At 49.1% G+C, this 27,182-nt stretch overlaps 1 protein-coding gene across 2 annotated transcripts in view; it reads left to right on the forward strand.

Moving 5' to 3' along the window:
* The window catches only part of ST8SIA2 (ST8 alpha-N-acetyl-neuraminide alpha-2,8-sialyltransferase 2), a 61,867-nt gene that overhangs the window by 29,326 nt on the left and 5,359 nt on the right, over nucleotides 1-27,182 (forward strand). Inside the window, exons 2-5 of one of the 2 annotated variants that reach the window (XM_025893248.2) lie at nucleotides 3,475-3,537; nucleotides 6,912-7,040; nucleotides 10,875-11,132; nucleotides 17,005-17,298. In XM_025893248.2, coding sequence (XP_025749033.1) covers nucleotides 3,475-3,537; nucleotides 6,912-7,040; nucleotides 10,875-11,132; nucleotides 17,005-17,298 — 744 coding nt within the window. The remainder of the gene's footprint in view (nucleotides 1-3,474; nucleotides 3,538-6,911; nucleotides 7,041-10,874; nucleotides 11,133-17,004; nucleotides 17,299-27,182) is intronic. The other variant, XM_025893250.1, reaches the window with a different exon arrangement.

Raw genomic sequence — 27,182 nt, forward strand, 5'->3', positions numbered from 1 at the left:
GGGGGAATCGGAGGGGGAGACAAACCATGAGAGACTACAGACTCTGAGAAACAAACTGAGGGTTCTAGAGGGGAGGGGGGTGGGGGGATGGGTTAGCCTGGTGATGGGTATTAAAGAGGGCACGTTCTGCGTGGAGCACTGGGTGTTATACGCAAACAATGAATCATGGAACACTACATCGAAAACTAATGATGTAATGTATGGTGATTAACATAATAATAATTAAAAAAAAAAGAATACAGAAAATAAAAGACCTGGTTAATGCATGCCCTCCAGGGGCTGACATTCTAGTGTAGTGAGCAGCTGAGGAAACTGCAACCAGGACCAAATCTCCAGGCCCTGGTTTCAACTCTAAGAAGAGGAGTTTGGACTATGCACATGAGATTTCTTTAAAGCTCCCCCCAGTTCATGAGTTCATAAAATAGTTGAAATAATTAAATACACCATGAAGGTGACAAATGCTGTAAGATAATTGAATGCTCTGGGAGGAGAAGGAAAAGATGGCAGAGAAATGAAAACAGGCATGGTCTGGAAGGGAGGCACAGGTGTTGGCTCAGGGTTCAGCTCGGGAAGGTGACACAGATGGGCTGGCTGGTGGGAGATCCATTTTGCCAGGGGCACTGGGCAGAAACAAGAGCTAGAGCAGAGATTCTGAATGGAGACAATTTTGCCCCCCCTGCCCCAGGGGACATTTGGTGATGTCTAGACATATTTTTGGTTGTCATAACTCGGGGGGTGGGGAAGGGCTCCTACTGGCATAAAATGATAGAGGCCAAGATGCTGCTCAACACCCTACCCCCAACCCCACCAACAAAGAAATATCCCACCCAAATGTCAACAGTGCTGAAGCTGGGTAGTCCTGAGGTAGAGGAAGTATTGGTATGAAAAAGGGCCTGGATTTGTGGTGCCCACGTCAGTAGGTCTTGGTGCCCCCAGGACCCGGCCTGGAGGCAGAAGAGAAAGACCTGGGACAGCTGGGTTCTCTCCGAACCCCTGGTCACCTTAAACCAGAGGGCTGCTCTCTCTTCTGATGCCTGCTTCAATTTCATGAAAGCCACTGTGCACAGGGTTTGTTGAGGATTGCTTTTTTGTATAAGCAGAGTTTTAAATTTTTATAAAGTCAAGTCTGTCTTATATTTTCTCTTATGGTTCTTCTTACCCTTCTGAATTTTAAAAAGTCCTTCACACACACTCTTCATACCTCATCAAAGATTTGATAAATATTCTCTACCATTTTCTCACCAATTTCTTATGGGATCCCTTCCTTAAATGGGTACCTCTTCAATTCAGTCTTTTCCAGAGGGTGCTAGAAGTATTCTTGGGGAGACTATGACTCTGGGAATTCCATTGATAAATATTTTTGTGTTAATGACTTTGTGTTCTTTTCAAATGCATATATAATCACGGTATCAAACCTGTATTTTCACAGATGGCATTGCTTAGGATCAGAAGTTTTTAAAGATGAGTCAGTTTTGAAACTTAAGTAGGTAATAGTGTGAGTGATAAACAAAATATGGCAAACTGGTGATAGGAGTATGAGAATGGCTGGTGTTTAGGAAGCACTAGTTAAATCACTTGAAATTTATTTTGCTGTGTAGTATAGAGTAACATTCAACTCATTCCCCTCCACCTCACCTCCAGGTTGTTAACCAACTACTCCTAACCATTTATTGAATTTCTCATTGATCATGATTTTTTAAAGTCATATATCAATTCTTATATGCAGTCTTTCTGGATGATCTTTTTTGTTCCATTAACCTTTCATTAGCCTTCAGCTATTACCACACTATTAATTACTGCACTTGACTTAAATATCTAGCCCTGCAGGTCTTCCCTCCCCATGAAGAGTACTGATTTTGAGGACGGGGGTCAGGATGGGAGGATGTGAAAAGTCAATGACATGTGGACAGGAGTACAACCAGGAAAACCCTTGAGGTTTGATCTGAGTAGATACAGTTATAGGGCCAGAGCTGGCCGATATTCCCAGACCCCTGAGTTAAAAGTGCCAGAACAGAGCTCTGTTCCCAGGGAGAAACGAGGAGGAACAAAAAGGAAATACTGGGCATTGATTTAAAATGTGAAGAACCAATGATACTCCATGCAATCAAGAACTAGACTGGGAAGGATGGAAATTTGAGACCTGAGGAAAAACCTGAGGGAGAAGGCCCTCGGCAGGACGTAGCATACTTCCTTTTGTTGGGTTGTCTGGCTGTGAAGTGGGAGAATGTTGCCTGTTGCCAAATAATGCTGAAAAGACATTTCAGTCCATCAGGAAAAGACATGTATGTTTTCACACACATGTATACACAAAATGCACACACAGTGTTATAACTACAGACATGATAACCCTAAAGAAAGCAGACAGAAAAATCCAGACTTATATCCAGTGTAGAGATAAGCATGCACTTCCCCCAAAGAGTGCTCATTAAATCACAGGATCCCTTGAAACACACAGCTTTGCCAGTGACTTAATCATTTCTTTGGAGTGTTCTAACACCCTGACTGAAAGGCTAGATGGAAATTTAAAAAATGAGAAAAGTATGAAGAAAGAGCTCTTCAACCACACATCCTATAAATCAATGGGAGAAAAAAGTATTTAATTTAATAAAAATAATTAGTCTCACAACTTTTTAAAAACACACACAGGGAACAGAGTGGACTAGGTACTGAGGATGGATGGATTCATCTATCCCTTGGCCCAGTGTGATAACAAAGCAGGATGAAACTTCATGGCCGTAGAGGCCCCCTTCAGAATGGAATTTCCCAGAATTGAATGGATGGTGGCACTGGAAAGGGACCTAGAAGGCTTTTACTCCAAAAACCTATATTCCAGAGGAAGAAGCGAAGGACCCCATTATTCACCCATCTCCTGTTTCCCACTCCCAAAAAAAGTTACACCACTTATTATTTTTCCTGCCACCAGAAAGCAAATCATTATCACATTTGGTTGGAGGCAATGACTGAGTCAATCATTGCTGCCTCTGTTGAACTTCTGGCGTCTCAGGTTTGGAATGTGATGGACAACATCCTAACACATGTGAGTGAGAGCAAGAGAAGACCAGGGGCAGATGCTGAATCATGCTAGAGTAAATGCCAAGTCATGCTAAGTCATGCTAGAGCAGATGCTAAATCATGCTGAGTCATGCTGAGGTGTACTATCCTCTGGGATTAACTAGGGGAGATTAATCCCAAAGAAGTTTGTCTCAAGACTCAAATGAAAATCTCAAGTGGAAACCCTGGTACGAATTGAAACAGTGTTCGAGTGGGAAGCAGGAAGGATCTGGAGGCCTACTTCCCTGTAAAACGCTTGGGTCTGTGGCTGGGCCAGGATGTTGCCCATTCTGGAGAAGCCAGAGTGAGATCTCATCCTCCCTCTGTAGTTCTCCAGAAGGGCTGCAGGATCTCCTGGTGATTGAAGAGGGCTTTGCGAAGAAGAGCTGGGTTTATAAATAATGCATTTCCTTTGTCTTGCAGGGATTCTGGAGGCAGAGGTACAATCAGATCAGCTGTGAACAGCTTACATAGCAAATCTAATAGGTTTGTAAATTAGATTTTGTGTTCATTTGTTTTTGCTGTAAGGCAGCTATTAATCTGCTTCTCCTCTTTGCTGGATGGTGCCCTTCTTACTTAGCAAATAGATCTGTTTAGTTTCACTTTGGCTTTGCATTTCCCTAATCACTTTTGGGGAGGAGCTGTCAATAGAAGAGCCCATGAAACGGTCCAAGGTCTAGAGGCTGCAGAGATGGAAAACTCAGATGGGTAAGAGCTACTTTCTGGAAAAGAGCCCACATGCTTGGAAGCACTTGAGCCACCAATGTGCTTATTCATAACTTGCGTTTTTGCTGAGCAGTGGAAGCTCTGAAGAGAATCAGGTCTTTCACTCAATTTCATTGTGGTAGGTGGCTTATCCAGGAGATTAAGATGGAAAATAAAACATTCAGGAACTTCACAAAGACCTCTTAAAAATATTTAGGGAGTCAATTCAGTAATGTTAATCTTGATTGTTGAATGCACAATCTAAATTCTGAAAGTGTTTTTTCCTGTGATGATCCTTGGCCGGGGGCTGCTCAATACACAGAAGCAAGCAAATGCTTTGCAAGCCAACAGACCCACACTTGCCACTGGCTATGGTTGGACCATTCCTCTGAGCCCCCATTCTCCACTGATGACAACTGCCCCATAGCTATGACCTACAGTCTATGAGCCTGAGCTTAAGGAACATTGGAAGGAAGAAAGAATGCCACATTATTTGACGTAAATAGCCACTACTGAAAATGAAGACCTTGTTTTACTTTCTAAATATACTATTGTGGTCAGTCTGGGAATGAGAGATCCTAATTATTTGGAGTAGGGTCATTATTTACCCTTCTATAGATTTTTTTTAGGTCTCTTGACCATATCAGACCTATTCAATATGTCCATTCCTGACCCCACATGATTCAGGAAAGTGACCCTCTCTCCCTGACATCATTGCTTCTAGCTATCTAATGACCTCTTAACCACCTGGGAGCTACAAATGAAGGTTGCACTATCTCTTCTACTGTGGAAAAATGTCCCCTTTTGGAGAAACAAGATCTTGACCCTTGATCTTGCCACAGCTGTGCCCCATGGTAACTTGAGGGTAGAAGAGTCTTACTCAAAATCAAGTATGAGAAGCAGGAAGAAAAAGTCTTGGGAGCTAAGCAGACCTGGATTCAGTCCCCGTGCTTGTTAGCTGGGGCCATGGGCAAATTATTTCTCCTCTCTGAACCTGTTCCCTCATTGAATTAGAACAACCCACCAATCCAGCTGAGTTTGTGCAACATAGAGCATGTAAAACCAGTAACCTGAGGTGGTTCCTGGGTCACCAAATCCATCCCCTCAGTGTTACAGAGAAGAAGGCAGAGGCCAGAGACCCAAGGTGACTTGAGCAAGTCCCCCAGCTCAACTGCCACAGAGCCAGGTTTAACTCCAGGAAGACCGTGGCTGGCAGTGCAGGGTCTCCACCAAGGTTTCACTAGGAAGTGGAGAGAGAAATGGAATTTTACCACTAGTCATGCCAGTGTTTATCTATTTCCCTTCCTCACCTCCACCACTCTGTGTCCCAGAGAAGCCTGGAAACTCCTTCTGGGCGAGCATCCAGGATAGATACCTCTGCAGATCCTTCTGGCCTGAGAGAGCCTGGGATCACCCAATGTGCCCCAGTTTCTGGGAAGCTTCACCTTAAGATCAAATCCACCTTAAGCCATAAGATGCCAGATTCTGGTCACTTATTACCCATGAGAATGTCAGCTACCCTGTTAGGAAGACAATTCCCCATCACAAGAAGTCAAGTGTTTCTGTCACATATACCATCTGATGTAAGCTACAGTGAAGTTTGGGTTCTTGGGGTGGTCCCAAGTGCCACTGCTCCTGCCTGTGGCCTGTGCAGAAGGAGGCAGTGCCAAAGGGTTATAGCCACAAGCAGTTCCTCCTGGAGCCTCACAAGAGGGCAATCAGTGAGAGGTGCAGGAGACCTCACGGTCCTTACAGAATTCTAGATCCTTAATGCTGGATATCTTCCTCTTCTACACCCTCTTTCTGTAAATGGGGAAACTGAATCTCAGAGAGGTAAAATGATTTACCCACAGTCACACAGCTTGTGAAATCTTTCCATGACACCTTCTGCTTCCTTTCATGAAAACAGCAAAATTTCCAACGGTCTTCTGTTTCCTCTTCTAGTCCTCTGCAAAAGTTACATATGTTTGAATCCAAGACCAGCAATATCAGCCAGAGGAGTCATGAGTATTGAGCAATGGAGGTGTGTGGGGAGAATGTGCAGAGACAATTTGCCACCCCCAGCTGTATTTCTTCTCTACCTACAAAAAGCAAAATAGAGCATTGGCTGTAGACCTCGTTAAAAGAATTGCATCTTTTTTAACTTAGCTGTTTCAAGATAAATGCCGACGACATAGATAATTTGGTTTGAATTCTTTAGAGCTCCAAAGTTTAGCATCACAAATCCACTTATCACTCAAAGTGGGAGAATCTACTACCAGCACAGACAAAAGCAACACCTGATGTGACCCACACTCATCTGTGCATGTCTGACAGAGGCAGGCTAGCTACTACACTGCCTTTAGAGATGTAATTGTAACCTAGTTTCTTAGAAACCTACTAGCATAGATTTCAAACCTCAGAATTCAAGCGGGTCCTGAATGCTCAGTGTTCCTGAGTCAGGTGGAGAGACGGTGTGCCACCAGAATTGTGATTTGCCCTGGGCATACAGGGCCAACCAGCTCCTTCATCCATCCAGGCTCCCCCAGGGTGAAATTCAAATTCAACAAACACTTATTGAGCACCTGCTATGTTAGACCTTTGGGGAATGAAGAAATGAATGAGGGAGCTCCCCTGCTTACAGCCTAGTGGGAGAGGGAGACTGAGCACCGAGAACTGTGGAACAAGGTGTGAGGTGTCATCTGAGAGTACAAACGGGGAAGTGATGGGGTAAGGAGGAGGAGGGGGAAGCTGCAGGCTGCTTCACTTTCCCCTGGTATGAGCTTTTGTTTTCTCTTTATTAAGTTTGTAGACTATCTGATGACACCCAGCTGCTGATGCAACTGCAGAGTTTTGCAAAAGTAACTTGAAGACGTATTACTATTCCAACAGTGACAGCTAGATTTCACTGGGAGGAGACATTGGGGTGGGGGATGGGGAGAAAGAAAGTTCTACCACCCCCTTCCCCGTCTCCAAACTGGATGTAGCGTATACCTGGAGGAGAGAATTTGTGCATTCTAGAGGATAAATAGACTTCCTTCCCTTCTCGGGTAATAACTGCAATTTTGCTCTCCCAAAGTTTACATCCAAGCCCGTGCAAAAACAAAACTATTAGACTTGTCATCGGCATGCTAACAGATCATGTCTACCCTCTTTCTCTTTCTTTTCCCTTCCAGAGCTGAAGTTGTAATAAATGGCTCCTCGTCACCAGCTGTTGTTGACAGAAGTAATGAAAGCATTAAGCACAACATCCAGCCAGCCTCGGCCAAATGGAGGCACAACCAGACGCTCTCTCTGAGGATCAGGTAGTGGTAATCACCTATAGGACAAGAGACAGCCTTGGCCTTCTTCGGCACAAGCTGGCAAATTGCTGCTTTCCATCATCTAAAGAAGTCAGGATAGAAATAAAATGTTTACCTCCCACTGAGGCAGGTTTCATCTGTAAGCGATCAATTGCAAATAAAAACCTGAGACAAGCCCAGCGGCCCAACACATGTGTGCAGTGACTGGGGCCGGGGAGGTGGGCAGGAGCACCCTGCTGAGGTCCTGGGTTCCGGAAGGAGTGAGGCTCTCGGGTTGGCAGCAGCAGCAGGAGCCTGGGGGGTGGAGACCACAGGTGGCTGCTTCCAGGGGATCCAAAGCAAGTGTCCTTCTCGGGCGGGAGACGTCCCCTGCTTGTACCAGCCTAGTACCTGTGCTGCCGTCTGTGGGTGACCCAGGAGCTGGTATGAAGAGGAGAGGTCTGCTTAGCCAGAGAGCAGCTCTTGTCCTGAGCTTCGAGGGTGATATCTCAGAGCTCTGCAGTCACTGCTGGGTGGCAGGGATGGAGAGCTGTATAGAAGGAATTACAGCATCAGCATTTTGAGTACTTGACATTGATATAGCCATGACTGACCCAGCAAAGCTTGGTCAGTAGAACCCTGGCATCGTGCTGGGGGCCCGGGGTGCTAACATGAAACAGACATGCTAGCGGGGAGACGCAGATATAAGACAGGACAGTGCCATGTGATGCACACATTATGAGATGTATTGCATCTCATAAATCGGTGGAAATACAGAGATCACACTGAGGAGAGAACACTTCATTTTGTAAGGCGACGAAGCAGGATAGTCAGGAAAGGAGCAGTGGGATTTGAAAGCTAATTAGGAGTTTGCCAGGCATGCCGAGCTTCGTCCCGCTTGCGCACAGCCTGATGTCTGGTGTTTGGGCTCCGTGCTGCTGGAGCACAAAGTAGGAGGTAAGGAATGTGGATGGGGAGGTTGGCGAGGTAGCCTGGACCAGATGGAGAAAGCCTCGACAATGGCAGCCAACCTTCCCTGGCCTTCCACCGTGGGGAGGGAGAACAGGGGGCCCAGACCTACGAAAGTGTCACCACATGGAGCAGGGAGGTACCCCCTGTAGGGTAGGCTCACTGTCAAAATGGAAATGCCCCCACCCCTCAGTTCTCAAGGCTTCATTTGGGGACATGAGGGGGTGTGGAGGGTGGGGGCTAGAGAGGCATGAGACCCAGGACCCCGCAGCTGAGAAGCCATCTGAAGGAACTGACTCCTGGCACCACCCTTCTGCCATCCTCACCAGCGTGCCTTCTGAGGCCCCCTGGGTAGACAGTTGCAGGCCTACGTCACTCACCCTTGGATCAGCAGCACCGTTGGATCAGTCAGTGAGAACACGTGTAATAGTCTCCCAGGGTTGCGTTGCTCTTAACCAATTCCCACCCCCTTGGTGGCTTAGGACAACAGAAACGTATTCTCTCCCAGCTCTGGGGCCCAAGTTCCAAGTGCTCCCTCTGCAGGGCCGGGGTGGGGGGGGGCGGGGCGGGGGCAGGTTCCTCCAGCCCCTCCTCAGCCCTGTGGCCTCGTCGCTCCAATCCCTCTCCCCATCTCTTCTCTGTGTCTGGGTATTTCCCTCCCCCGCTTCTTGTAAGGACACTCGTCATTGACTCTAGGGCCCACCGGGTAATCCAGGACCAATTCAAGAGCCTTAATTTCATTACATCTGCAAAGGTGCTATTTCCAAATAAAGCCACACAACAGGTTATGAGGCTTAGGAAGTAGACATATATTTGGTGGGGGGAGCACCCCACCTCACCATCTGTGAGAGAAATCTTCCCACCAGCACACACCCACCTGCATCCCCCTGGCCCTTCCTCTGCCTCTGGGTAGACAAATGGACACTTCACACACACACACACACACACACACACACACACACACACACACACACACACACACTTTCAGAGAAGACCAGGCCATGAGGGCCTGCAAATACACAACCACTCTAGCAGAAACAATGTGCCTTCACCCAGGGGGGGGAAAGAATTCCCTTCAACTTCCTTCAATTAATCACCAAAATTATTCTTAATAAAAGATGCTGTAAGTGATTTGGAATGATGTTTAATAATTGATAGTAATTTCTCATAATTAGTTATAAATCAATTCACTCACAGAGGTGTTTATTTATGGACTTTCTGGGAGACTGTCCTTACTTTTAAACACTTTGGGGTGAGTAATTGCAGAGGTTTTAGCAATTGTCATGCTGTATCAGTTTGTCAAATTGTATAATTCTTGGTAAAGGGCAGTAAATAAATATAATACCTCTTTTCCCATCAAGAGATACAAATTATTAAGCAAGGGGTGTCTCCCCTGCATGATGGCAAAAGATCCAGGTCATTAATAAGAAAAAACTAGTGGAAGAAGAGCTTCGTGCCCTGCCGAGCATTCTAGCTACTCCTTGGCTATGCTAGTCTCCCAAATCTGGGCGCACGTTAGAGCCACCTGCTGAGCTTTAGAAGCTTGCAGACACTGAGCCACTCTCAGAGTCAGGATTTCTCAGGTGTGAGTCCAAACCTTCTGAATTCTTTATAGTTCCCTGAGAGCTTGAATGGGCACCTTACTAGGACACACCGCTGGTGGTCAACATCTCCAGTTCTACGGGCTCTCAAGCATCAGTGTTACCATCTGCACAGTGGGGCAACCATCTTGCAAATTCGCACATTGGCAAAGTGCAGGAAGAAGTGTTGTCCCTCCAGGCTCTGTGGAAAGTAAGACTGGCATCATTGTATCTATGCTCGATAGGGGCTTGCTGCAGGAAATGAAGTTCATGTAGGCTAATGTGGGGACCAAATTTCTTTCTCTCTCTGACTTGAATCATTTCTCAAGATCTTTTAGGAGATTCAGACAGTAAACACCCCCACCCCTGGCTAGGATACCCCAGCTAGGCCTGAGTGATTTGAATAAATCTCCCCAGGTGATTCTAAGAAGACACCAATCCTTTTTCTGACCACACCCCATTCCCTCTGTGTACTTTGCTAGATGATTCTAGAGCATTCCCCCTAAATCAAAGTCATCCTGGAGCCTGGGGAGCTGTCCTTTGCTCACCTTTGTTCTGAAATAGCACAAAGGAATTTCTCTGAGGGACCAGAGAGGATCAATTTTTACAAACCCCAAACTAGACAGCAGCAGGGGGCAGGACAGCACACACCATGGAATGGACCAGCTCAGGGACAGCAGGCCATGTTCTCCATCTCTCAAAGGGAGAGTTGACACACCTCACAGTATCCACACTCCCGTTCACCCCATGGGACATCCCTCTGCCCAGAGAAGATTTTTGTGGAAGAAAATAGACCACTGGGGTGTGAGAGACAGGTGTCATCCTGGCTTCCTAATCCTGGTTCAGGAACCCCTGTCAGATGCTGGCCCCGAATCCCACTGAGAGGGGAGTGTGATGTATGGTGACCACTGTTTGGAAATGTCCAAGACGGGTTCCCTGGGATGTGGGATTTTCAGTGCCAAAAGCAGGCCGTCCTGGGCAAACCAGAATGGTGGATCACCCTTCCTTCCAGGGCCTTCTGTGATGAGTTCACACTATGTCCTAGTGGAGTCATTTCCCTGGGCAGTTATCAACTCTCATAGGAAGAGGCTGTAACCACAAAAACCAGACTGGCCCCCACCTTAGTTGCCTCTGGGCTGTTTCTGGTACACCCCACCTAGAACCCATTCTCAGGGGGCACCTGAACTCAACTTCACCTGTGTGCTAGCTGCATCAGGCCACAGGGGGACAGAGAACAGGAAAAGCTGGTTTGACAAAAGGCAGTTGGCAACAGGGAGACTTTTTCCTCATGTGTGTTTGGTTTCTATAGGAAACAAATCTTGAAGTTCTTGGATGCTGAAAAAGACATCTCTGTCCTCAAGGGGACCCTGAAGCCCGGAGACATCATCCATTATATCTTCGACCGTGACAGCACAATGAACGTGTCCCAGAACCTCTACGATCTCCTCCCCAGAACCTCGCCCCTGAAGAACAAGCATTTCGGGACTTGTGCCATTGTGGGCAACTCGGGGGTCTTGCTGAACAGCGGCTGTGGGCCGGAGATTGACACGCACAGCTTTGTCATAAGGTAATCGCAGCAGGGGCTCTGGGCCCAAAGGGACAGGTAGGTTTAAGTGGAGCGTGGCCAGTTGTCCTGAGAGGTTGAAAGAAGAGACGTGGCTTAGGTTAGTCACCGTTCTCAGCTTTGTGCATTAGCATTTCTTGAGGTGCCTTTAAAAGTCCCAGTGTCCAGACTGCACCCCAGACCAGTTAAGTCAGTCTGAGGGGTCAGCAGGATGTAGCCCAGGGAACCCAAACCCTTCTGGTGTACAGCCAAGGTTGAGAATCCCTAACCTGGCACAGAGGTAGGCAGACTATGGCCCACAGCCTGTTTTTTATCAATAAAGTTTTATCGGAACATAGTCATGCCCATTCATTTTCATAGCTTCAATGGCTAAATTAGTTGGGCAGAGTTGAAGTGTTGCAACAGAGAAAGCATATGCCAGAATCTGAAAATAGTATCTAGCCCTTTACAGAAAAAGCTTGCCGACCCATAGGTAAAGCCTAGGCCAGCCAGTTGTCGGTTCAAGTTTGCAAAACTCTTATAAGTGTTCTTGAAGGTGGTTCTCTGCTAGTAACTATTATCCTGTAGTCAAAATCTGGGAGGTAAGGGGGTGGCAGAGAAACTTGGACTTGACCATCATTCTCCCTGAAATATCAGCTCTTTGTTCAGTCTCCTGGGACCCATTTGGACTCAGTTACCAATGGCCCTGATACCTGACCCCCAATCCAGACAGACTGGAAACAAGGCCTTGCTGTCCCCTGGTCAGAAGTAGGGCACACAGAGCCTCGAGTTTCATCCCAAACAGTGCCCCAGCCCTGGCAGAAGGGCATGCCACATCTCACGTTTCCTCCGGGGCTGTCCTGATGCAAAGAGAGCCTTGTCCTGGGGTTTTGGGAAGCGGCCTGCTCACAGAGCACCCTGAACTTCAGGACGTGGGATTAGACACTGTGTTTGCTCCTGCATCCACTGTGATGGAAGCAGCCGAACTTTGCCAGATTCTGCCTGCGCCTGGCATAGCCCGTGGCTCAGCCCCCATTCTCAAAGCCCTCCAGTCTACAGACTCAGGGACAGAGGGGGAATGCAAGGGGGAAGGAAGCAGGGCAGGTGTCTGATGGAAGCCAGAGCAGGGGTGAGGGTGCAGGGGCGGGGATGTTAAAGGTGCCGGCAGAGGGCAAGAGTAGGGGGTGCCAGGCAGCATGGAGCCGGAGGCCTTCCTGGCTTGGTGTCACGCGTATAAGCCATGCCTCTTCCTTGTTTGCAAGCTCCACCTAGCCCTGCCCTAGCACTTTCCAGAGGCAAGGACACATTCCAGCCAGTGGTTTCCCCCTGGGGGCACTGACCCAGGGAGATGAGTAGTGTGGTGTCAGAGTCCGGTCTTGCTCTGCGGCTCATTTGTCACGTGACTTGGGAGTGTATCACTCCCCTTTCTGGACCTCGGTTTAACCACCTGTAGACCAAGCGGGCTGGACTAGCCATGTTTAAGGTCCTTCCGTTAGGAATACCGGCTGTGCTCTGGCCCAGGGCCCGCAAACCCTGACCAGCCCAGGAGTCCTCGGGAGCGCATTCAAGGGTGGAGTCATCAGGGGTGGGGCCGGAGACTCTGCATTCCTAATGCCTGTTGTGGTGCCGCCTGCACTTGGAGAAGCACGGCACAGCATGCTTTGCCTTCCCCCGGGGGCCGTGTCCACACCTGTCCACGGGTGCTTAGTAAAGAGGGCCCTGACACCAAGTAAGAGCTCCCCAGAACAACACATGGTTGTCCTTTGACCTTTAGGTCTGTCTCTGCGTGTGGCTTGCACACACCAGCATGTTTTGGGGGGGTGGACTTGAGTGATCTTTTAGGATAAAATTACAAAGGCGCACTGTGACAGACACCTTGTGATGCCAAGTGGCAGCCCTGCCCCCCCCCCGCCCCACCAGGGGCCACTCCTCTGGGCTCTTCTCACCTTGGGGGGATCACCCACCTCCCCCCAGGGGATCCTACAGGCCACAGCCCCCACCGAGAGGAAATGGGGTGCAATGCTGTGGCCACTGCCTGAGTACGCATGTGTGAGTGTGCCTGGACGGTGTCTCCGTCCGATAGAGCACACTAAGTGTTCATTCCCTGCCCTGCCTTTCCCTGGGGTGCAGGGAGGTCACCCCACGATTCCACACCACCTCCCCTGTAGCATTTGCCTGTCTGAATGAGAGCTCTCCATGAACCCTGTGTCTCCACCCAACCGCCTCACGCTGACCATGAGCTCCCCCAAAGCAGGCTGCTCCTGTCCATCTCTGGATGCCAGTCCAAGCCTGTGCCTGGCACAGATGAGGGGCTCTGAGCTGGGGCTCTGGGCTCTATGGGATAACAGATACCAGGAGGGTGTCTTGGTCTCTGTCAATTGAAGTCTTTATCACTTTGCCTTGCTCCGTGTTAATTGGGCCCCTCCTCTGCGTGGGAGACACCGAGACCTTGCCCCCTCTCAGAACACTCTACCCTGAACAGTGGGAAGATGCCCTGCATGCAAAATGCAATGAGCTTGCAAAACGCTCAGCCTTCCTGGGGGAGTTCAGGGCAGCCTTCTGGAAGAAGTGGCATTCGAGCTGGCCGACTTTGGCAAATGAAAAAGGTGAGCAGGAGGAAGCAGCATGAGGAAAGCCACAGAAGTGAGAAACTAGATTCATGGATCGCGGAGGCTGGGGCTTGACTGAGCCCGCTGCCAACATATAGTGCTGCTGGGACCTGGGGCCGGATGGGAGGGCTGGTCCTGCAGTGTCCCCGTGAGACTACAATGGCAGGTTGAAGAGACTGTCTGACTCGGGGTCATCTATGTACAGAATAAATTCCCAGATGTTTGCAGATCAAAACTTTATTGTGTGCTCACCCTCACACACTCACTCACACAAACACACACACACATGTGCACACTCACCTTCAATAGGGAGAACCTAATGAACCAATGCCCCGTCACAGACCAATCACCACCCTCATCATGCTCATTAGGCACTTAGCATGTACTAGGTATAATTCGATGCACTTCGTGTTTATTGACTTACGTAATTCTTGCAACAACCCTATCAGGAATGTTCCATTTTGGGCTGGCTTCTGAGATGCAGAGAGCCACAGGTCCACAGCACACTCGGGTGGCCAGGCTCAGGCTGTGGGTCCAGACAGTCTGGCTCAGAGCCAAACATGAGCCGCCTCTCTCCCCGGCAGGTTGCCCCTCCCCCATGCCTATGGCCATGCCTGTTTCTGGAAGGGACAGACTCCTTTCCAGCCCAGAGTCATGCCTATCAAAGCAGTGCAGCCCACATACAGACCGCCCCCCCCCCCCCGCAGAATTTGCTCTGGGAGGCCTGGCCTGCTGTTAGATCAAGCTTACTCCCAACCTGATTCCCCCCCCTCTGACCACCCACATAAGGAAAATTGCCCTGTGAGGGAGGGGCACAGCAGGACAGAGCTGCCCCCAACATCCTCACTCAGGAAGTGACCCTGAGACATGGTCATGGGACTAGCCTGGCCCTCACAGCCCTCCCCTGCCTGGAACACCTGCCATGAGCTGGGTCCCATGTTGAATGAGGTGGGGAGCCTGCCTCAGGTTGCTCACCGCCCCAGGGCTCCTCCAGAGTCTGCAGTAGGGCACTTGGACGACACCCCAACTGACCAGTATTGTAGCTGGGCATGCACTTGCCCGTTTCTTCTCCCCTGACGAACCTGGAAGCCTACTGGGGGCAGGCTCCACATCACTTCCTTCTCTGCCTCTCCTGCAGCCCCCACTGGTCCATGATAGACTCAGTAGGTCTGAACCACATTGAATCCACTCCCGCCTGCTCTCAGGACCTGGAGGTTGGCCCCGGGGGAGGCCCCAGGCTCTCAGGAAGGTCTTGGAAGCCTGGCTTAGCCAGGCTTCAGGACAATAGGGGTAATTGTCCCAAACTGGTGGCCATGATAATGATACTCCGTTTCTCTGACATCTGAGGCAGGGGCCCCTGAAGGTGTCCCAAAGCATTTCCTCCCCCTTGCAGTGTGTAGCCACAGTCAGAGATAGCAAGGTCAGGGTGGGGATGGGGACGGTGGATATTTTAGGGGGTCTAGTCTGAGCACAAACAGGCTTTTGAGTCAGACACATCGGAGACTGAGTCCTGGAGGTTCTCTTACTAGCTCTGGGCCTCTGAGCAAGTTACGTTGCACATTCTGGCCTTGGTTTCCTCATCTGTAAAGTGAGGGTGATTAATACTAAGTCTGAATAAAATGAGCCGACCTATGTTAAAGGACCAGGGGCTGGCACACACCAGGAGCGCAAGGATGTTAGTTTTCTTTCTGATCATCCTACTTTTTCTCCCCAAATGTTGAAGGAAGAAAGTCCTGGCTTGCAAGGAGGGTGAGTGGTGTCTCTCTGGATCTCATCATTTGGCAATGACCTGTGGCCCTGGTCTTCATGTCTCTATCCTCTATTCTATAAACACTTATTCTAGTTTCTCAGACTTAATTCTATTAGTCAAAAGGCTCTTCCACCATCAAATCCTCCATGCAGGAAACAGCCAGGTCTCCCCTGTGGCCACCCCAGGCCCATCGGCTTGCAGCATGGGCAAGAAGCCCCAGTGTGCACACCCAAGCTGGACCCATGAAAGTGGGAAAGTTCCCCACAAAGCAGGCCTCTGGTGAGATATCAGAGGTTGCCCACCCAGACAGGGTTCCTGTCGAGTTTAGCACGAAATTGCAATGGCCTTTTTATAGTTTGTCCGCCCAGACCCAATTCCATCCAACACAATACGTACTACAACTTCATCATATTGTTGTCTATCTGTTGCCTAAAATGCAAATTTGTCACGTTACTCTCCTGTTCAAGAATTTTCTGTGGCTCCCTTTTGCCCTTGGAACCACATCTGTGACATACAGTCTGTGCTTGCCTCTCCAGCTTTGTCTCCTCCACACACTATGCCCCAGGCAGAGCAAATCACTTGCCCCGCCCCCAGATACCCACACTGTTTCCCATCTCTATGCCCTCAGATACATTTCTTGTGCCTACAATGCTATAGCACAATGTTTCCTAAACTGCCTGGTCATAAGAACTACCTGACTGGCTTGTAAAAGTAAGTGTCAGTTCCTCAGCTCACCTGTTGAATCTGGGTCCCCAGGTGAGAGACCTGGCAAATCTGTATTTTTAACTACCGCCTGAGGTGATTCTTCTGCTCTGCAAGCTGGAGAAACACTTTTCTAATTGCCTCATCCACAAAGGGACTAATGCTCATCCGTCCTTCTAGATTTCCCTCAGTGGTCACCGCCTCTGAGAATACCACCTAGTGCTCCTCCTTCCTGTAGTAACATGACACTAGTTCACACTGAGATCTTCGTGTGGTCCAGCAGTGTTCTGAGTACTGGGTACGTAGTGACTCCTTTAATCCCTGGGAGGGGGTGCTCTTGTGCTCTCCATCGCAGCTCAAGAAACCATTGTGCATATTCCTTAGCTGTAGGAAAGCTCTTAGGAAGCACAGAGAGGTTGAGAAGGTTGCCCAGAATCACACAGGTAGAAAGCAGCAGAGGTGGATTCTGAACCTGGGAGTGTGCCTTCAGAGCCCTCACTGTTACCTGACGTGGCCAGGTCACACCCGCCTGTAGCATGGTCGCTTTGTGGGCTGAGGGCTGGCTTACTTGCCTCCTTCCTCCTTGACTAGAACTGGAACTCCAGAAGGCATGCATTGTGTAGCCCCAGGGACTAGTGAAGTTCTAGGTGTGTGGTAAGAGCCTAGTAAATGTGTGTGTCAGGGAAGAAGCAGCAGGGATGACGGGGGGGGGGGGCAGGGGGCAGTGCTGGAAGATGAGGAGGAAAGGACAGGAGGTAAAGGTTGGATAAAATGAACTATAGGCCGCAGCATCTCACCTTCCCCAAAAGAACTGTGATGCCTTTCTCTCTGGCAGGTGCAACCTGGCCCCCGTGCAGGAGTACGCGCGGGATGTGGGGCTCAAGACCGACCTGGTGACCATGAACCCCTCGGTCATCCAACGGGCCTTTGAGGACTTGGTCAACGCCACCTGGCGGGAGAAGCTGCTCCAGCGGCTGCACAGTCTCAATGGCAGCATCCTGTGGATTCCCGCCTTCATGGCCAGGGGTGGCAAGGAGCGCGTTGAGTGGGTCAACGAGCTCATCCTGAAGCATCGCGTCAACGTGCGTACTGCATACCCCTCTCTGCGCCTGCTGCACGCCGTCCGCGGGTGAGCGGCCTCTCCACGGGCCAGGGGGCCATCACGGAGTCTGGGAGGGGCTTGGTGGGCAATATTCCTCTCCCGGCTGCACCTGCAGCCCAGCGTACCACTCAGCAAGCCCCCGGGGCCTTTCTGCACTTCCCTTCCTGGAGAAAGGAGAGGGGCGGGCAAGTGGGTTTCCTCCGGCATGCCAGTTTTGCCCAATCCGTAGTGCCCGCCCAGAGAGCTGTGTTGAGAACAGTCTTCCCGTTGCGGCTCAGAGGGAATGAATCATAAGGGGCAAGGATGGAAGGAGGAAAATGTGCTGGAAGCTCTTGCAATAGTCTGCGTGAGGACTGACTGTGGCTTAGACTGGGGTAGTGGTAGCAGATAGGCAACAGGTGGCTCAGATCAGCTGGAAACTTTGGAGTAGAGGCCTCAGGATTTGCTGATGGGTTCTATTTAAGGACCTCAAGAAGGGTGAGAAAGAGAAACATCCAGGATAGCTGTTAGGATTAGAGCTTGAGCATATGGGTGTGCATGTTTGGGGCTATTTAGTTTGGGCATATTAAGTTCGAGACGCCTGTTACAAATACACCTCTCCACACTCCTGACCTTGCTCATCCGACCACATGGCAGTTCACCGTCCTGCTTAGTGGCACCAGCTAGTGCACTACACAGACCCCCATTGACATTGAAAGGCTCTTTACTGGGGCCCAGGCATAACTCAGTGTGACCCTGGGAAGCTCTCTGACCAACCCACAAAGGGGTCTGGCTGTCCTCACAAAGGTGACCCCCGAGTCCCCCGAGCCTATGACCAGCCCTGGTCTCATTAGGGTAGGTTGCCAGCACAGAAACCTATTACCCCCAAGAAAAGCCGAGCAAGACATTCAGTAAGAGGTGGCCACACTTGTGGCTGATGGAGCAGAGTGACACCTGATGGACACAGGGCTCACTGGGGCCACATCCCTTATCCTGGAGGTTGACCTGTGAGCCTGCCTTGAGCATCCGCTTCATCCCTGCTGTCTGTCACAGCAACCCCCATCTCACAGAATCTAGGCTCCATGCCTTAATTGTTGTCTCTGCCTGGAAGGAGGAAAGTCTTTGCATGGTTTGGAGGTCAGAGGGGATGAGAGTAGGAGGACTAGCCCATGGTAAAGAGAAATAGTCCCTCGGACAGGGAATGGGCTACTACCCAGAAGAAATGTATGCAGCCAGAGCTATTTCCAGCTATAATTGACTCACTTTCATCTGTCAAAATAGCATTAAGCACCAGTAATAAGCCCTTTAAACAAACAGGCTGTTAATCCTGGGATGGCAACATCTTCCCTTGCAGGAACTCCCAGGAGGAAATACTGCGGGAGAGAACGGGGCTGGTTTCTGCTTTTAGCAGGAGAGGAGGTGGTGGGGAAGAGGGTTTCGGGGGCCTTGGAATGGATTTCCACCAATGGCCCTCTCCCTCTGCAGGGTGCGGGGTCCGGGTGGGCATTACAGGAAAGGTGGGCAGCGTCTGTAGTGAGAGTGAGGGCTTGCGCAGACTTGGTGGGAACTTCCCCGGTGTTTGCCACAAGAGAAGGAACGGGCTGGGGGGATGGGGGAGGCACGCAGAACAAAGCCACGGAAGAAAAGACCAAGGGTTCGTAGAAAAGATGGCTGAGGAAGAACCCGGCCCAGAGGCGGTCTGGTCTAGCATGACAATCATGGGCTTTGGAGTTAGGGACACCTGGGTTCAAATCCCACCTCCATTACTCAGGTGGTGGAACAGGTCCCTTGTCTCCCCTGAGCCCTGTTTTCTCTGTCTCTCGCTGAGGAACCCTGCCTACATCCGAATGTGTGTCCTGTGCTGGCCAAAAGGGACACATAAGTCAGTCATGGCTACTGCCACCAACCCCCCAGCAAGGGATTAGACTTGTCCTATAGACTTAAGAGGCAGAAGTAGGACCAGAGGGTGAAACCACAGGGAGGAGCATATATTTAGGCTCAGCTTGATAAAGGATTCATAGAACGGTGGACAAAGTCAAATTCACCTGTCAGGAGTTCTTCACCTCAGAGTTCCAGTGTGGTCTGTAGCTTAGAGAATAATCTTGTTTCCATATTTAAAAATCTATCATTCCATAAACCCTCTATTTATGAGGTGGAGGGGATAAACATTTTTACTGTGGTAAAATATACACAAGATAAAATTTACCATTTTGACCATTGTTAACTGTGCACTTCAGTAGTGTCAAGGATATTCACAGTGTTGTGAAACAAATCTCCAGAACCTTTTTATCTTGCAGATCTGAAACTATACCCATTAAACAACAAGTCCCCTTTTCCCCAACCCTCCCTCCCGCCCTCCAGATCCTGATATGGTAAACTTTCTACCTCAGTTTCCATGAATGTGGCTACTTTAGATTCCTCATACAAGGAGATTCATACTGCATTTGCCTTTCTGTGACTGACTGATTCCACTTAACATGATGTCCTCAAGGTTCATCCATGCTGTAGCCTGTGCCAGATGGCCTTCCTTTCAAAGACTGAATAATATTCTGTTGTACATATATAACAGATTTTGTTTGTCCCTTCATCCGTCGGTGGACGATTCGGGTTGCTTTCACATCTTGACTATTGTGAATAGTGCTGTTGTCAAATTGGGTGTGCAGATATCTCTTTGAGACTCTGTTTTCAATGGCTGGATCGTATGGTAGTCCTATTTTTAATTTTCTAAAGAACTTCCATCCTGCTTTCCATGGTGGCTGCACCATTTTATGATCCACCAGCAGGTGCATGAGGGTTTCAGTTTCTCCACATTTTCCCTGACACGTGTTATTCCATTTCACCACATCTTTGCCAACACTTGTTATTTGGTAATAGCCCACTTTCACCACTTACACGTGTACAATTCGATTAGAAGAAATTGGCTGTTAGAGGAAAATATAGTGGAAAATTTTTGTAACCTTGGGTTTAGCAATGGTTTCTTAAGTATCAAAACACAGGGAATGAAAGACAAAAGAGATAAAAGGGACTTCATCAAAACTAAAACTTTTCATGGACTAAAAAGCCAACATACTCTGAGAGGGGAAAAAAACCCACCCACAGAATAGGGGGAAATAGTTGCAAATCATGTATCTGATAAGGGATAAATATCCAGAGTACATGTGGAACTCCTACAACTCAACAACACCACAAATAAATCAAACAACCCAATTTTTAAATGGGCAAAGGACTTGGATGGACTTTTTTACAGAGAAGATACACAGATGGCCAATAAGCACATGAAAAATGCTCGACATCACTCAGCATTGGGAAATCGTAAATCAAAACCACAGTGAGTTACCACTTTCCACCCCCTGGGATGGCAGCTATCAAAAAAGTGGGAAATAACATGTGTCGGTGGGGATGTGAGGAAATCGGAATCTTTGTGCCTGCTGGTGGGAATGTCAAGTGGGAATCACTTTTGAGGCATCTTAGTATGTTCGTTCTGCAAAGGAGGAAGTTGATGCCCAGATGAGTTGGGTGATTTGTAGGAGGCCACCGGGCCAGTGAGGAGAACAACCAGGAACTGAAGTAGAGCACCTCACTCTGGCCAGGGCACCAGAGGCAGCAAATTCACACCCAGCCAGTTCTGGATTTGGGGCCCCCGTCAGCTCAGTGGGCCAGGTGCTGTCACACCAGAGAAGCGGTGTTAGGAGACCACAGAGGGTAGCGGTGTATCAAGACGCCCTGGGTACATGGCAGCTCTTCTGAGTCTGGGGCAGCGTTCCCACCAGGCAGAACAAGCTGAAAGGTCAGAACACCTCAGGGTCCCACCAAACACCAGCGGGCATCTGAGGCTTGACACGGTCTTGTGGAACCGCCTGTCGAGGCTCTCAGTGTTGTTCACCCCTTGACCCCATCTTGGCCTGTGCCTCCCTCATTCGCTTGACTGCTCCTTCACATCCAAGCCATCTTTCCGAAGGAAAACAGCTGTCCTCAGCAGCTGTGCATCCACACCCTCTGAATGCAGCTGGGTGGCTTGAAATACCCAGACATGTCCATATACAAGTCATTGTGCTCCTAGGGCTGGTTTAGTGTCCCTAGTCCATCCATTCATGGGGAAAAATCTGTGAGATGCTCTGGTAACAGCAAATAGGCTTGTCACGAAGACCAAATGAAATCGTTTATATAAATCACTTTAGAGCCCAGTGCTGGTCATATTAAGTCCATCTAGCACTACAATCTGGCACATGGTAGAGCCAGGCTTCATGTGAAGAGACCACATGACCGCAGTTTCAGTTCTCCTGGTTAAACAATCTCCTCCTGCACTTTTGTGGTTATTAGCCTACTTCTTATTATTAATTGTTTAAGTTGTAAGTGCCTTGAGGTCAGGATAATGGCACTTCATGCCTCATCCTTGTCCCCTGCTTAGTGCCTGATACTGGGAGAGCATCTGGTGACTGGTCAGGGGGTCCCCAGTGACCACAGATTGAAGAAGGACATGGAGGAGAATAGATGAGGGACACAAATAACCATCCCTAACACTGCTGTGCTAGACACCATGCTAAGAATTATGTCATGTAATGAGGGAACTAGAACCAACATCCTATTTTAAAGACAACAAATTGAGCCTCAGGTGGTAAGTAACTTGTACAAGGTTGCATGGCTGGTAAGAGTCAGATCAGGACTCCTCCCTTGCTCCTGATCACCACCCATTTGCCCCTGTGAACAATAACCAGGAAATAATGACAGGGACCCTAGAAGAATAATGTGGGGAAGGCCAAAGCCAGAGTTCGAGCTTATGAAAATACTAAGAAAAACAGAAAGGGGGCTCCTGGGTGTCTCAGTCAGTTGAGCCTCTGACTCTTGATTTCAGCTCAGGTCATGATCTCAGAGTGGTGAGATGGAGCCCCGTGTCAGGTTCTGCGCTGGGCGTGGAGACTGTTTAAGATTCTCTCTCTCTCCCTCTCCATCCACGCCTCCCCCCACTTAAAAAAAAAGAAAAGAAAAACAGAAAGTGTATTTTATGTTTCAAGTAAAAAGAACCAAAAAGTTAAGGGCAGGCGGTGTAGAGGCTATGAAAGACAGACGGGAACTGGACTCTTGGTTCCTCTTCTACACCTATCTCCTCAGCAAAGGAGAGCTGTCTTTTACCTGGATAGCATAATGGATGGAGCCTTTGGTATCATTACTTACAATCCCACTTCACTGCCCTAAACCAGCGGTTCTCAACAATGGTCCCTGGACGAGCGGCATCAGCATCACCTGGGTACTTGTTAGAAATGCAAATTCTCAGGCCCAGCCCAGGCTTCCTGAATCAAAAACTGTAGGTCTGAGGCCCAGAAATCTGCATATTAACAAACCCTACAGGTGATTCTGAGGCGCAGTATAAGTTTGAGAACCTCTACTCTCAACAAAACCAAGACCTATTAACATCCCAGGAGATATCATGCACAAAGACCACTGAGCAGCTGGCCCTGATCTTCCCCAAATCATACAAAATTGGAAAAGGAATAGGCCATCCCTACCCCAATTTTCTAAACACGGGGAAGCAATGGACTCCAGTGAGCTTGTTGTCAACCCCAAGCCAGGGTTTCAAAATGGTTATCAGTGCAATGGCTCGGGAACACCTGACGATGAAGAAGCAAATATCAAGACCAGATGTCCTCATGGGATAACAGCATGACACACTGCCCCAGTCTGCTCTTCTGAGGGGGGCAGTACACAGGTAGGCCCAGGATCAGGGCAGTCATTTCATATCTTGGGTTAAGTCAGATGCTTTGACAAAATATTTCTTGAGCAGCATGGAGAACTGTGACATTTCAGGGAGTAAAAGGAAGCAAATGTTAAGTCTCTTCTTAGAGAAACCTTGTAAGATAGATACTATTTTCATCCCCATTTTACTCACAAGGAAACAGGCTCATAGATGTTAACTGAATTGCTCCAGGTCACTCAGATGAGGAGGAGGGAGACTAGAACCCATGTGTATGGGTTTCAGTTGTGTTTACCGCCATCCCCCTTCTCATGTCCTTGACAGACTGACCACAGTCTGTTGACCACAGATACCCAAAAGACTAATTAATTAAAGGTTGACTTTGTGGGGATCTCTAAGAACATGCCACCAGCCTCCTGTACTGCCAACTGTCCCCATTTTTACCAGTGACTTAAATGAAGGCATCAATTGTCTCCTTAGCCAGTTCACAGAAGACATGACTTTGGGGGGATTCCTAATAACTGGGACCTCAGAGTTGAATCCGAACTTCTTTTGATGGGCTGAAACAATGAGCCAATCTAAGAGGGAGAGATTTAATACGGACAAACGCAAGATTCTGTACTTAGGTTCTAAACAATTGTACAGGTGCAATGAGCGGTACCAACCAGCAGCAGGCACGTGGCTGCTCAAAGAGTAAGATAATCTTAGATCACAGGGACGGATGTATAATGTTTTGAGAGTCAAGGAGGTCAGCGATGACCTTGGTCGAATCCCACTTGGAGAGGTTTTGGGTCCCAGGCTGGAGAGGGACCACAGTGGCAGAGAAATTTGAAAGTCAAAAGGTTTGGGGAGAGAAGTATCCAAGGAGCATGAGAGCAATCTTTCTTCAATTAGCAAATATTTACTTGCTATAACCTAGAAGGCTCCAGGCCTGTGCTGGGGGAACACAAAAATCAATGAAACAAGGCTTCTGACCTTGAGGGGCTCACAGATTTGGACTGCAAGGCTCCAGGTGTAGAACTAGGGTTGAGAAGTCATCTACAGGGAGTCAGGTTTCATCTGGGCCCTGGGAAGAGCATTCCAACAAATAGAGGTCATCTGAAATGAGCTTGGTTGCCTCTTGTTCCGGCAGCAGTGAATGCCCCTTGCTGGGCCATGACTTGGAAAATCCGCATCCTACAGAGTTAGTGGATGAGTCTGCCAGCACTGCTGTAACAAAGGGCCACAGGCCAGGTGGCCTAAACTGACAACAGAAAGTTATTGTCTTGTAGATCTGGAGGCTGGAAGTCCTTCTGAGAGCTCTGAGGGAAGAACCTGTTCCAGGACTTTCTCTTGTGGAGGACCATTCTCCATCATTATCTCTGTGTGCCTGTATATCTCCAAATACCCCCTGCTTATAAGGACATCAGTTGGATTGGAATAAGGGCTACCCTAACAACCTCATTTTAACTTGCTCACCTGTGTAAAGACCCTTATCTCTAAATAAAGTCCCATTATGAGGTACTGGAGGTTGACCTCCACAGATGAATTCTGAGGGGATATAATTCAATCCATAACACCCTTTCCACTCAGAGATTCTTTGATTCATCATACCTGTGCCAGGAGTCTCTAGCCACTGGGTACTCTGGAGATTCCTGCCCACCTGAGGCAGTTATTGGGCCTGGGCGTCTCAGGCAGGGGGCAGTGTGGTGCAGAGAAGGTCTGCTCTTTAACTCTTTCTGGCCCTGCCCCAGACCGAGCAGCTCTTCCAGGGGGCTTCAGGCCCTGCCAGCCCACAAGAGTGGCACAGTGCCCTAGCTGGCTGTTGGCAAGGGAGGTGAACAGCCCAGGGGAAGGACACCCAGGCAGTTGGATATGGCTGCAGGAAGGGGAAAACTCTGGTCCGCAGATGGTAGTGAATGGCTCAGATTCAATTACAACGATGAAGAAGGCTGTGACCCACAGAGAGGGTGGCCCTCGGGCAGGAAAGCAGCCCATTGCCTGGCCCCATTTAGCCACCCAGACCACAGGCCTGATGCAGAGGAAGCCTGTGAATTGGTGCTTAGTTAGGCACTAAAAGTGCTGAACGTCGGCCCTAGAATGGCAGGGACCCAGCAGGCATCCCTGCCGGGGCTGGAGCAGTGGGTCAGCAAAGTGAGCATTGCTGCCCGGCAGCAGGGAGCAGAAACCTGCATGCTGGACAGGCAAGGGAGTAAGCATGGTGCAGAGAATGAGGCGAGACCAGCGCAGGTTGGAGGTGTGCCCTCCCAGGCATGCCCATTGCAGTCCCAAGAGCATGTCCCCAGGGCCAGTCCAGGAGCTGGGTTCCAGTCTCCTCCAGGGGACACAACGTGTGAAAGTATATTCCACGGCAGTGATACATAGAGAAAAAGAGAGAGGTCTGTGGTATGCAGGCACAGATGGCATTTTGTCATTTTTCATAGATTGTCTCTATTTTTTTCAAACAGCGATGCACATAGTAAAAAGAAAAATCCAAACAGTATAAAAGGATTTAAAGTGAAAAGCAAGTGAGCCCTCCACCACAGAGGCGGCCTGTTACACTGGTTTTCTATGTGTATTCTTCCAGAATATCCACTTTTACACATAAGAGAGCATGTTTTAAGCATTGTACATTGCTAAATTCTGGAAACTATTCCACATCAGTACACACCACCTTGCTCTCCTTCACAGTGTCTGGACCATAATTTATGGGAGCAGAAGCCATTGGTGGGCATCGTGGGTTTTTCCAATCTTTGGCTAGTATAATCGGTGCTACGGTGATCATCTTATACCGACATCTGCACACGTATGTACATCCAGAGGCTCGCTCTTTAGATGTGCCGTCACGAAAAAGAGACGCATGTAAGCGTTGTTCGCGTTGTTAGTTTTTATAGTGGTTACCAAATTGCCCTCCCTGGAGGCAGGTACCGATTTACACTCCCACCTACGATGATTGAAAATGCCTGCTTTTCCATAACCTCACCAGCGTGGTAGATTACCGACACTTGTTCTCTTTGCCAATCCAGTGGAAAATGCCATCTGATTGTTGTGTGAAATTGGATTCCTTTAATTATGAATGAGGTTAATTATAATTTTTTTTCCCATTTGGAGTGGCATCAGTTTAGATTCCAGAATCCAGCCAGGAGTTTTCAGCCCCCAAGACGTGGTCTTTCTGGATCCCTGCTGGGCCAGAGGTGATCCCTGTGGGTGAGCCACAGTCTCTTGACTCCTCTAGGGACCCCCCACGTAGCAGGAGGAAGCTCTGAAATAATCAGCGTCATGATTTTTCCTCCTTTCTTTTGGCAGCAAATGGTCTTAGGACACCACCAGCCTGCCTTTCGCATGTGCAGACCTGTGGGTCTGTGGGAAGGCCAACCTCCTTGGCTTCTGCCAGTGCCCACCCCAGGGAGACACTAGCCTCTGCTTGCTCGTTTTCACTCCTGACTTCATTAAATAGAGATTTGTGGCGCACCTACTTTGCTCATGAGCTATGCTAGGATCTGGGGTTATATAGGAGCAGGAAGTCAGTCCACTGGCTCACAGAATTATAACTTGTAGGGGAGGAGAAAGTCAAGTAAATGAATAATGATAGCATAGCGTGATAAATGCTATAATCAGAAAAGAGCAATGTACAGGGCACAAACCCATCCGGGAAGGTCCGGGAAGTGACATCGAAGCTGAGACCATAAGAAGGAGTTGCCAGCCAGGAGAACGGGGAGTTGGTGGTGTCCTGGTAGGAATGAAGAAGGTCCTTACAGCCGTGTGGCTATGCAGGCCAGGTGGTGGGAGGGACCTCAGGCCCAGGTCACAAGGACTTCACAAGCCCAGCTGAAGCCGCTGGATGTTGTCCTGGGGACTCCGAGAGTCTCTGGGGCGTTTTTGGTGGCATGGTCGTCCTTGAAGTTAACCTTGCTTACTTGACACTGGCTTGGGTAAGCATTGAGGCCTCAGGACCAGGAATCGGCCTCAAGCATCCACAAGACTTGGTCAGCTCTGCACTCCAGCCCCAGATTTTGAGACAAAACCCCCAGCTCTCCATGCTCTCAAAGCTGGGCAGCCTCGTCCTGAGATGTTCCCCAGGATACCAGAGCCCTAGGCAGTGTTCCCAAGGAAAAGACGGCAATGGGCTATGGGCCCCCAGACCAGGGCCCAGGCTGCTGATGTGGATAATCCGAGACCAGGAGTCTGAGGGTCCCGTCCCATTTTGCTGCTCATCTCGCACAAAACATCCCCAAGTGTCCCACGGCAACCACCTGTAAGGCAT

The sequence above is a fragment of the Callorhinus ursinus genome, unplaced genomic scaffold (assembly GCF_003265705.2).
Source record: "Callorhinus ursinus isolate GAN/ISIS: 27379988/994484 unplaced genomic scaffold, GSC_fseal_2.0 scaffold45, whole genome shotgun sequence".
NCBI lineage: Eukaryota > Metazoa > Chordata > Mammalia > Carnivora > Otariidae > Callorhinus > Callorhinus ursinus.